At 38.6% G+C, this 13085-nt stretch overlaps 1 protein-coding gene across 2 annotated transcripts in view; it reads left to right on the top strand.

Moving 5' to 3' along the window:
• The window catches only part of slc2a9l2 (solute carrier family 2 member 9, like 2), a 102939-nt gene that overhangs the window by 11549 nt on the left and 78305 nt on the right, over positions 1-13085 (top strand). The window contains exons 3-4 of one of the 2 annotated variants that reach the window (XM_029431730.1): positions 5202-5300; positions 12674-12834. In XM_029431730.1, the coding sequence (XP_029287590.1) occupies positions 5202-5300; positions 12674-12834 (260 nt within the window). Of the gene's footprint in view, positions 1-5198; positions 5301-12673; positions 12835-13085 lie in introns of both variants that reach the window. The other variant, XM_029431729.1, reaches the window with a different exon arrangement.

Below are 13085 nucleotides of genomic sequence, written 5' to 3'. Positions count from 1 at the left end.
ATGAGTGTATATGTATATATGTATATATGTGTATATATATATATATATATATATATTTTTTTTTTTGTGGGGACTGTGAGAAACGGCATTTCGATCTCCCTGTTTGTATCACACACAAAATGTACTTTGACTTTGACATTAAAGAAGCTTGCTTCTACTCTGAAGTATACCGAATACAATAAGATTTATTAATACTGTGCACAAAGGAAATCACTTCAAAAACACATTCATTGCCTTGTTCATTAGGGTCTATAAAAGTGTTTTATTGATGACTTGTTATAAATTATGAAGTGCATGCCACTCACTTGAACCTATTCCCTCAATACTGGCAGCTATGCAAACATTAGCGTTACAGCTTTGATCTAGCTGCCCGTACAATGCCAGTTTTATTAGGTTTCCAAATGTCCAAAGTACGATGCAGGTTCGAGCTGTGCCAACAGACCAAGGTGCCAGCGGAGTTTACATTTATTCAGCTATGTTTGTTCGGTTGCTGATCTCATTTTATTGAGCCAACGTAGCAACAACACAAATGCATTATTGTTGTAGGTGGTACCCGAAGCTTTTCACTATCATTGGTATCTTATCTTATCTGTACCTGAGGAGCATCATTAAGACTTAAATGTACTTCTGAAAAGCATTTTGATCAAACAGGTGTACATTCATATACCCAGTATTGTGGAGCAATGAACTACATGCATTCAAACAAACAGATCTTGTAGATTGCTGGAGGTTCAACAACATACGTATATGCATGTATTCAAGAAGTTACATTTAATTACTGAAACTACAAACAATTTTGGAATAATTTCCTTTTTTAACGATTGCTTCTCTACTGTAATTGAACCCCCTTTGACCACCCAGCCCCCCTTTTCTTCTTTGTTTATAAGGTGGAGCAGACCTATCTTTTTTATCTTTTTGTTTATTTATGGCCTATTAACAAATGGGAGCTTCTTGAAATCAACTCAATTGAGTTGCATCTTTGGTTGGCATGTAACCTTTTTGTACTATATTTTGTTATAATTGTGTATCACCTGTTTTTTTACATAGCACTTTCACCTACTGTTTCTAAGTAGCTTTAGTTAACCAAACCAGATTACTCATGAGCTGTTGCTGGAGTTCTTCCAGTGGGAAGTAATCTTGGGGGTGGTGATGGTCTAGTGCAGGGGTGGGAAACCTTTTTCATGTCAAGGGCCATTTTTCTTCTTACAACATCCTTCGAGGGCCATACTAATTATTGAACTCATAACCTCTGCACATTTATTTTAAGACACAGCCCATTCATTTCACCTTTCTTATATGCTGTGCAAAAAAGCAACTTTTTTATCCATGTATCTTTCTGTTTTATCAGAAAACAATCCTTTATTAGTCCCACAACGGGGAAATGTATCTTCTCACAGCAAAATAATATATGAAGTAAAAAGGCAGTAAAAAATAATATAAGTACCAAGTGGTTGATGTTTGTATGTTCCGCTCTGCAGAGCGCTGCTTGTTGGGCCAAACTCCTCCGAAGAGCGTTAACTTTATTCAAACGCACTCGTCCTTTCAGCTCGTGCAGTTTGACATGTTTCGTGTTTCACCGCAAGCACGTCGGCACAAACTAGACCCACTGGCCTTTTACTTCCACAAAGAAATAATCGTTTGTCCATTTCTCCTGGAAAGTGCGAAATTCCGCATCCACATTTCTCTGTTTTACACTCGCCATGCTGCGTTCGCTGATGTCAACGACAGTCTCGTTTAAAATTGAAGCTTTCTGACATGATGTGACCACGTGATGACACGTTCCGCTCGTGTTGTGTTCAAGGACCCTGACCTTGGCCATGAAAAACAGTCAATCTCCCGTCTATTGCTGTCTAGATAAAAAAAAAAAATTCTAGTTGATTTTCTTTGCGTGTGTTTGTGAATTACCTCGAGGGTCGGATCAAATGGTCCCGCGGGCCGTATACGTCCCGGAGGCCGGAGGTTCCCCACCCCTGGTCTAGTGGTTTGGTTTCCAAATACAACACCAGAAGGTTGTGAGTTCAATACCAGGGCTGCCACCATTGTGCCCCTGAGCAAGGTACTTAACCCTGAGTTGCTCCAGGAGGACTGTCCCTGTAGTTAGTTCCCTGTAAGTCGCTCTGGATAAGAGCGTGTGCTAAATTACCTGTAATGTAATGTAATTTGTAAAACTATGCAAAGTAGCTTTCCCAACACTGCATATACGTGTTCACACCTGCCTACTTCCTCAGTAGGAGTGAGATGAATAAACTGCTGTAATGCAAGGTATGAGAGGGACATATTTCGTCTCCATAAGATATCTGATGAGTGAAGAATATAATTGCATGAATAAATAAAACAGTGAGTTAAATAATTTACTGGTAAATTGATCACAAAAACATTGTTTCACTTTATCTCCAAATTGAAATAAATTAAACATGAATATACTCTTCCTTTTATCTTTTGCTGGCACTTTTTATTGTTGTTGTTTTCTTCATTCTAGTTTAATAATTTATCTATTTTCTATTTTTCCAATTTCCTTTTTTTTTCTTTCAGCTTAGCTCAAATAATGATGCCCCTCATTCTTGTCTGCTGTATCTTCATACACAAGCAGACATCGCAACTCCCCCTGGTCACACTTAGATATGCCCACATTGGCCATCCATAGGATCTTTTAACATGTATTAAATACAACAAGTATTACAAGGACAATTGAAAATGTTGTGTGCAAAAGGTTGGAACTGGAACAAAAATGAACGTTTAAACTTGAGAAAGTGCCTTTTCGTCTTCTAAAAAGAGTGAAGCTTGTGTGTGCTTCAAAGTCGGCATTGTGATGTTGATCGACTGGCAAATACTAAACCAACGTCTACTACATGTACATGTACGTTCTGACGCACACGATCGTGCTGTTTTTCTGTGAGATCACGCTTCAAGACAACTCTTTTAGGAATAAATTATCATGCAAAAAAAGTGTGGTTATGGAGATTCTGTTTTATATGCAAATAGAGAAGAAGGACTCTACTGGCCTACAGAGCTCTACCGGGACACATACCACAAGTGCATTGCAAGCACACTATTACCACTGAGTTATTGCCTTCCACAGTGTAATAAAGATAGAAACAACATTCAGTTGACACTCCTACGTAGTACGACTCTCTAGGCACTAAATGTTAGTGGATTGCTTCCAAGTTTACTCATTGTTAGAAATAAACACAGACACCCTACTGAAATAACTTACAGTCACCATGTTTTAGTTAGTTACAGGTTTCCCACCTTCACATTCAGCTCCTGCGTTTGCTCTGCTTGGCCTTGTTGCCATTAACTGCTAAAACTCCTCTCACTCAGATGGTTCCCTTTACTTTTCAGGGAGTATATTAACAGATCAAATCATATTTTATAGGCTACACAGAATATAGGCCATATGCTAAACCCGCGTACAGAACCTGCTCATATAGCCGTAAGTGTCTAATTTAGTTCTTTAACACATTACATTTAATTACTTAATGCTGATAGCTGCAATATCATCTGATCATAAATCTGGACAGGGAGACTCTTTCAATGAACTGTACCTTCTTCTACCTTGTTTCACTACATTTTAGCAGATAACATCTTATGCTCATCATTATGCGCTCTAATCCTTAACCTTGCAACCTTGCAAAGTGATGGGCCGACATTGGCATCCCCAGAAAATAGCAAGTAGTTGTAAGAGGCTGTCGGTAAAACTGGGAAATCTAGTAATCTGTGAACATGGGATTCTAGAAATATTTGATACTAAAAATGCTCTTAGATCAACCCGTAAATGTATCATAATTGAAAATCTGGCTGAAGTGAGCCTTAATAATTTAATTGTACAACATTGCACGTATTTGGTATTCGCTAATTATTTGCTAGTTTTGTCTTTCTGCTAGTTGCTGGAGTTAAGTGGACAATCTGTCCAACACCAAATTTAAATTACGGTCCCATTTAGACTAAAATAGATGATAAAGAGGTGTGGGTGTTGATTCTTTTTAGAACTTTGAACCTTCCACAGTGTGTTTTCAATTTGTGAAAGGTAATTATAACATTTTGGTCGGCTAAAAATGTATTTTTAGCATTCAGTTGTACCAAAATGCCAAACTCAAGGCTTCAAAACCGTAGTCGACAAGCCAATATGTGATGTCACAGTGATTGCATCCACTTCTTATAAACTGTTTATCTCCAACACTTTGGTCCATAGCAAGATTCAACAATATAATGACCATTTTGCCATGGAATTTGAATATTATAGATATTCATAGTCCCCAGAGGATTTCCCCCAGTGTTTCTGCTCACCTCTTAACATTTAGTTTGTCATATGAGACTTTCAACATGTAAATAGGACACATGAGCATTTAATGGAAAATCACAACACATTCATGCTTCCCTACGTGCAGTATAAACCAATTACATTAATAATCCACACCATCTTCTGGCCTAAATGTCAACTTTGCACACACAAGATATCTCATAATCTAATTGGCACAGTTCCATGAAACTTCAGCCCGGTCATTCTCCCGAAGGATATGGCTTGAAATCATGACATTGTGGCCTTTTCTCTTGTGTAAAAGCCTTTATGGTTTTATCCCCTTAAGTGATGAGGTTACTCGAGTAGCAGAATCTCCATTATGGTTTTTGTTTTGTCTGGCTCTTTTGTATTATGGGTTTTAATTAGTGGCTTGTGGGCCTTTACACTGTTTTAGTCTTGCTATGATTTATTTTTGTACCTGCCGTCACAGCATCAGTTAAATCTAATAATACACCTATGTCTTTCACTCTCATTCATTTTTGATAACAGCTCCGACCTTGACGTTGATCAACAACAATGGACTGCTTTTAAATAGACTGATATTTATATAGCGCTTTTCCAATCTTTACGATCACTCAAAGCGCTTTACAACATGTCAGCATTCACGCAGAGTCAGAGGCTACCATACAAGGGGCACATCAGCTCGTCAGTAGTGATAACCATTCACACACACTCACACACCGTTGGCCAGGCCATCGGGAGCAATTTGGGGTTCAGTATCTTGCCCAAGGACACTTCGACATGTTAACTGCAGGGGGCTGGGGATCGAACCACCGACCTCCCGACCGGTGGATGACCATTCTACCTCCTGAGCCACAATGTGACCGACAAGGCCTCTAACACGTTCATGTTTGTGTGCTTGGTATGAACCTGTGTGTTTTGTGTGCTCTGTCTTCAGCAGCCAGTCACAGCCTGTCTGTTGAGCGCAGCCTTCTTCGGTGCCCTGGGGTCATCTTTCATTTACGGCTACAACCTCTCTGTTGTCAACGCTCCGTCTTTGGTGAGTACAACTGTTGCATGTTGTTGTCTGCTTGCTTACAAGCGACATGGCTTCTCTCCCATTGTTAGCACTATTAGAAAATTGTTCTGCCTGAATAGTAGTTTCAAAGTTTCTCACAGTTTTTTAAACACACATTTAACAGAAACCAGTGGCCTTTTGTGAAACCAAATACTTCAGTTTTATTAAAAGAAACATACAAACATAGTAACCAGAGGGTTTTGTCTGTTTATATTAAATGGCCGACCCGTCACTTACAGAGTTCATATTCTATAGTTGGATAAAGCTCCGTAATTGTAACATTTTGTTGTTTCAAACTCAAAAGTTGCATAATATTCACTTCATGGTATATTTAAAATCTCAGGATGGAGAAGAGGGATTGTAGTTCAATAGTGTTTACATTGTTAGTACAGGGCCTCCTGTCACATAAACAAAAAAAAAGCATCAGGCAGGAAGACTTAAGTGTATTTAGCACTGCCTGGACTACACTAGTTATTTTCACAGTCTGTAAAACCCAAATTGCAATTTTCAACAGCTTTTATATACCGGACCAGTGGAGCAGTGCCACTTTGGAAACAACATTTTCCGAGGTCATGCTTTTCATTTTGGGCTTGTGTTTGTTTAGAGGTAATTGAATGCACCACAGGCCAATTTAAATAGTATTACCACATTATAACCATCAGCTCTGCAGTTGCAATTACAAGTACAGGAAATGTGGCACGAAATGCAGAAAACAGATTTCGGCTTTCTCTGAAAAAGGCTGAAGTGGAGGGTAAAGGATTATTAATGTTGCTGCTTCAGTCTGAACTTCTGATTGATTTGGTGGTTTTGAATATAAACACAAGCAGTAACGCTATTTACATGCAAATAATATAAAAAGGGAGAAGTTTCTATACATATTATACTGTGATGTGTTCAGGGTTCGGTTTTCTGCAAACATTTAAGAACAATGAGAAAGTCTTGGTTTATCGGACCTCGGAAATGTAAAACTTTAAAGCTACTTTAATCTCTATTTTAATATATAAGGCGTCACTCATAGTGATGAAACTGCTGTACAGAGAATTATCACTGCAGCTCCCCACGGCTTTACTGAGCATTACAGTGAGTTTCAGCTCATTGTTTAGCTGTTGAATCTGTACATTTACTGCTTTGGTTCACTTTCACTACTCTCGGGATGTTACTTTTGGCAGCAGCAGGCTGCTCTGTAAACAGACTGTACACTTCCAGCTCAGCAACAAACGGTTGACAGTGGCCCGGAACATAAGCACACAACCCCTCAATTATCACGTGTTAAAAAGAAAAGTTGCTATGGGTTGTTAATCCTGTTTTTCTTACGACTAATCCCTGCCTGCTTCAAACCGTTGAGAAAAGCACACACAAAAGCAAAGAAATGCAGAAATTTCTCATGAGAAATAACCGTGGCAGAAAATGTTGCCTTCCTATAGGACCCTATCAATTATTGTAAGAAGCTTTTTAATTTTCAAGGCATTTAAGTTTTGTGTTTTTTTGTCTCCAAGTGAGTGAACCTGAAATGATTGCTATCGTGTATGTGTCTTACATCGAATCTGTATGGCTCGACATATTGTAACCTCATTTGACACACTGTAATGAAAAGGAAAGTAGGAAGGTCTCTAAAGCGTCTTATATATTAGAGAAGAGGTTAACTTAAAACATACTTACACTGTACCATGATTCTTCCTAAATACATAACACTTCACTGTATTTGCTGTTTGAACCACACTGTTTTAATGTGCTGACTACAGTGGCGCAACGCTTTAAAGAAAAACCTTTAAGATTCAATTTGGTCATAGAACGATGGGGTTCCTCTTTTAATTAGGTGATGTATTCTCCAGTTGAGTGAAGCGCACATCACAAGGACAGCCGCGATTGGTGAATTCAGTGCGCAATGGGAAGATAAAAGGTAGAGAGAGGCGACCTGGCAGCTCTGACCTGTCAGTCTAATTGGTAACTGTGTGATCTCCAGGATCACTTCAGTAATGCTGCGCTTCACACTATTTACAGATCAGAAGTGTAGAGGACTGTACATTTTCTCATTATTGTGATGCCAATTATCTATTATCTGCTCCATCACTCCCCAGGTGAATGACAGACTACAACGCCTCTGGTCAGAATCACAAACAGCCAATGCATCACTTGCACCTCTGTGCTAATACTGCTAATTCTGAAACGGGCCAATGATGGGCTCTTGTTTCTGAACCCCCCACCAATTTTAGTTCAGATGCACCTGCTGTGGCAGTAAGGGGTTTAAATAATGTGCATGAATGACCTCCCAGATATCACCTACATGTGGAAGTGTCAACCTACTTATGGGCATTTAAATCTTCACAAAGCTAATGCATTAATAACTAACTCTGAGTCTGCTGGGCTTTCAGTCAAGATCTTAGCTCTGCATATTCTTGAGTACAAGCATTTCACAGGGCTTTATTAGATACTGAAGCAGGCTGTTTGTATTTGCACATAAAGGGCCGTTTCTTACACTGCACCGCCACCCTACTAACTTCACTTCTTTCTCTACTCTTACATTGGCCATCTTAAAGCTATGATGAAGTTAAAGATGAAGAGGTGTTTTCACAAAAGCATCATAACGGAAAACACTTAGAAATGATTAAATGAACAGTTTTGTTTTGATGGTAATTCATGGATCATTTTCACTGATCAATACACAGTAAAATGTGAAAATAAGAAAAATAGAATCACACACTCAAATCAATTCAACAATAGATTTCTGTTGTGTTCATCCTCCCCTCCTTCTTCTCGCCTGATAAATTCATCTCTTCTGGATGTAATGCTACTTTCCTGATGGTATGTTTTCATGTTCTTTAGCTTGTCATTTCTTTTTCTTTATGTTGTTTGATGTACATCAGGTTGGATACAGAAAGGACATTCCCAATAGATGTCGGCCTCGAGCAGCAAATCAATCAAAGTTTATTTTCTTGAACTGACTTTGACCCAGTTACACAAATTATAAAGGGCAGCAAACTGAAAACCGTAGACTTACACAACTGCACATTAAGTATAAAGCATTTCTGTGGGTCGTTTGTGATGTATAAAAGATAACATGGATTACACAAAGCAAAGTTACTTTAAAGTGTATCCAGCCTCATCTCCAGCACCCCCACAGACAGTCATCTATGAGAAGCTGTTAACGGCATGTGCAATTAAGTACTGCTTTGGGAAACTCTTGTAGAAATTACAATAGTTTGCAATGCTCTTAGAAAATGCTTCTAAGAAACGGGGCTCTGGTCTCATGCTATTTCCCGATTCAAAGTCCCAGATAATCGCTTCTGTCAATGCAGCCAATTCTCCAGTTCATATGTTGAGCTGTTGCTTATACTTAATTCTCTTTATAGCTTCTGCTCACCAGGAGCACCATCTCCACCATTGCTCCCGCTGTCTTTATAAAATGAATACAAACTAAATCAACTGGCAGCTTCCTCTCTGTTACTGTTTGTGACTACGCCAAAATGTAGAGAACCTACTGTATGCGCTCACCCTGTTCTCAGAAACATGCTCCATTTACCAAGAAAGCTAACTCAACCCTTTTAATAACAATCCACTAAAATCACAATCAATTCCACACATAGCATAGCAGGTGTGCCTGCAACAGCGAACCAATCTTAAAATGTTGTGCAGCTGCACAAAGGTGCGGAGCCTTGGAAGGGACATGGAGCGAGAAAAACAATTGATGGTTAAAAAAGATGCACTTAAATTAATACATTTTATAATCACTTTGTCATTTGGGAATCAGCAAAGAAAGAAGAGCCAAGAGAGGTCTCAAAAGAGGACGTCATGCAATCCCAGAGTACTGCAGTTGGTTTCAGCCAAACCGTCAAGTCAGAGCACGTTTAGCAGCGTGTCCCTTTGTGTTGAATTATTCTCTTCAGATGTCTCTCACTTATGATAAAAGCATGCTTACTGCCAAGCTCTGATTAGATGTCTTTATATGAGAGGCCAATTTAAAAAATGTATTCTATGAACATCACCCACGTACCCCACGGGTGTGGGCGCTCCATTGTTCTTGATGTTTCCATGGTGCTGAACTTACCCAAAAGTACATTGACCTAAATGAAGAAGTTTTGGGAGATCTTACAAAAGTTCTTATTTTTTCTTTTCCACGATTGATCCCCCCCCCCCCTTCATGTTCCTTCCAGGGCTCCATACAAAGGAAGAAGGGTTAAAAAATGCATGGCCATTCAATTCCAATGAACTCTTAAACTCTTAAGAACTCAGATATCAAATATGTGATCAGATGGAAAACTTTGTCTTTGAAGCATCTTCTCTGGCCTCTCACAGCAAACACTTGCTATTCACATGCTCATCATTCTGAACTCCACGTCAGTGGGACAGTGATGGAAATCTAGCCACCAGGTTTACAAGCCCGTACTGTTGGTGCCTGACAAGACAAACAGGGAAATATTGTTGTGACAAGCGGTGGAGAGGGCACAAAGGACATTAAAATAAAAAATTTAAGAAGAAATATATAATATTCAAAGTAATTTAATCTAAAGTGTGACTAATACTGACACTAAGTAGCCTTTATATTTGCACCAGGACAAACTCTCATTACCTTTGTACTGTTGGCCCAAAGGCTTCAATTCAAACACACAAAAACAGAAAGCAGCATAAAACACACTTGAAATGACTAAAACATGGTTCCAAAATTATGGAAGACATAAAATGCCTAAATGAAAAAAGAAAAGTCAAATTCTTTAAAATAAATGTTTTATGTATACATTTAATTAAATTAAAAACACATGTAAAAAGCACAATTATTCAGACTTTTGTCTTAAATAAGTGAATAAATTCACAACACAGAAAACAAAGGGAAGAGGTTCATTGCATTTCAGTGTTGTCCAGCAGACGGCAGCTCATGTCAGCGATGATGATGTCCTCACATGGCCCCGCCCCAAGGTGTTGATTACATTTTTTATTTATTGGCATAAACAATATGTTTCCATCAAAAAAAGAAAGAAGCTGTATTGTTCCTTAATAATCTTAGAAAGTTCATGTCACAGTAAACAAATATTATTTCAGTTATTTACAAAAAATATATTTGAATTTTTAACTAATTTTTAATTTATTATGACACAGTAAATGCTGTAACTAGAAATTATAATTAAAAGTGTTGCTGAACTCATTACATTTGCAGGGAGAGACAAAGTCAGACCCTTGGTAATAATAATCAGTTTTGTGTGAGTTGGCTTCCTGAACATGAGGTAGAAGGGTGATTCAAAGATCTGTAGCCCCTTCTTTTTATCTCATGAAAAGAACGAGGTACATCAAAAGTACATTTTAAGTCTAATGCTGAAAAATCTAGGCACACAGCCGTTCTCCCTGAAGCTCGCAAGGACAGCCTTACCACCCTTGAGCCATAGCAGACTAAAGAAATTACTGTTACCATTGCCACCTATTTTTGTTTCATAACCGTGAGCTACCAGCAAACACGACATACTTGGGTTTCAAATGGGAAGGACACTTCATTCAGAGCGCTTTGAGATACCGTATTCATTCACTCAATGTCGCATTACCTCAATCTATTCATTTACTCCAGTCCTTCAGTTTTCTCTCAGGGGTTAATAGATCACATTTAGAAGTGAGTGCATGCAGTGACGTGCGGTGAGGTTCATGGCTGGGGAGTCAGATTTACAAATACATGAACCCAACTGAGCTTATTCACCATTTTCTTGGCAGCATGAACATTGACTACTGGTCAAGAAGCTACATTTATAGCAGCTCAGAGATGTATTTGCTCTGCACCCTCCATAGCGTTGTTAGTCTGATGCTTTGATACATTTTAATACAGACTGCACTATTAACAAAATAATATTTTGTTTAAGGTCAAAATGTAGTTTTTAATTTAAATATTGGATTGTTTTCTCTTAGTCAGATCCTATTTTCAATAAAATAGTGGTCTTACCTTTACTTGTAAAATCTTCCATTTTTTGTCCGTCAGTCGGAGAAAGAAACTAAACTAAACGATGCTACAGCTGACTGATGTTAGCTAGCAGTAGCTTGTTGGTGCTACAGTGCAGCTGACTGATGTTAGCTAGCAGTAGCTTGTTGGTGCTACAGTGCAGCTGACTGATGTTAGCTAGCAGTAGCTTGTTGGTGCTACAGTGCAGCTGACTGATGTTAGCTAGCAGTAGCTTGTTGGTGCTACAGTGCAGCTGACTGATGTTAGCTAGCAGTAGCTTGTTGGTGCTACAGTGCAGCTGACTGATGTTAGCTAGCAGTAGCTTGTTGGTGCTACAGTGCAGCTGACTGATGTTAGCTAGCAGTAGCTTGTTGGCGCTACCGTCTCTGCGTAGAAGAACAGCAGCTACACAAACCTGTGGGCTCACATGCACCCTCTTCAGTGAGACTACTGTCTGCCTCACCTGGTGTTTTTTCACTGTGGCTTTATGTCACATCAGCAAGACTAAATATGTTACACACATACATTATATACATTAACTGGACTATGGAAAGTCATGACTCATAATAAAAGTGTCTGTAAACATTATATTGGCGACATACAGAGAGATAGCAACAGGCACGCGCCAAATGCATGCGCTCAACCTAGTTTGCGAGGGATTACGCAAATTCAGCGATTTTAACTATAAAAATTATCGAAATGATTTGAATCATACAGAAAATACATTTATAGTACAGACCAGTGGACAAATATACATTTATTGTCATTTGTTTTTTTACTTTTCATGATGACGGGCTCCCTCCCCTGACCGCACGTCCCTGAGTGCATGCAATTAAGTATATACGTCTGACTTGATAGGGATTTATTTCAATGCTAAAAGGACAAAAATGATCTGCTGTTAAATAGAGGGATATCAGAGGGATAATTGTATGCAGTGCACCACCAGTACATTAAACAGAAGTATTTAATAAGTAAGTGTATTTCTGTACACTTAGTGTGAAGTAGGAAATTAGTTTATTAGATGATTACTCCTTTCGTGAGTCATTACCTCCGCCAAAGACATTATGTCATTGGTTTGATTTGTTGGTTTGTTTGTCTGTTAGTCAGCTGGACTTTAAAAAATATTTTTACCTTATTATTTAGATTATGAATGATAATGATTAGTTTGGATCATGAAGCCAACTTGCACAATTGAATGTATATTTGCTCACAGTATATATACACACACACTTTGGTATGAAACACTTATACACATTCTGTACGGCTGGATGGCAGGTTCAAGTCTTATTTTGAGTTGTCATATTGTACTTTTTGGTTACATTTGAATTGTGGGTTTTGCCTTTAAAGTTGAATGAAAAATGGGAACGGTATTATCATTTACATTTCAAATTAACAATGTGTTTGAAACGTGTATTTCTCCCATGTCTCTCTTGTATTACAGTACATTAAAGCTTTCTACAATAAGACATGGATTGAGAGATACGGGGAGCCTCTTGCAGCAGAGACAGCCACCCTCCTCTGGTCCGTCACTGTGTCCATATTTTCTATCGGAGGCCTTCTTGGAGCGCTGTCTGTCTCCGTAATCATCAAAGTACTGGGAAGGTGAGTTGACTCACTTGCACTTCGAATCAAATCTTGTTTATGTAACATGGAAGGATTTCTTCTATAATTCTATCACCCTGGGACTTGAATCCTAAAGTACTGCATTTACAATACAGCAATGAGAAATAATGAGCACTGATATTTACAGGAAAGTGTCCAAGGTGGCGAAAGAAACCGTGTGTGAAGTGTGAGTGCTTAAGATTGAACTTGTGTTCCCAAGAAAGCCAAATATTTAAGTTCACAAAATGAGT

The sequence above is a fragment of the Cottoperca gobio genome, chromosome 5, assembly GCF_900634415.1.
Source record: "Cottoperca gobio chromosome 5, fCotGob3.1, whole genome shotgun sequence".
In the NCBI taxonomy this organism is placed as follows: Eukaryota; Metazoa; Chordata; class Actinopteri; order Perciformes; family Bovichtidae; genus Cottoperca; species Cottoperca gobio.
Note: the sequence above shows the minus strand (reverse complement) of the source record. Positions and strands in the feature narration are given on the sequence as shown.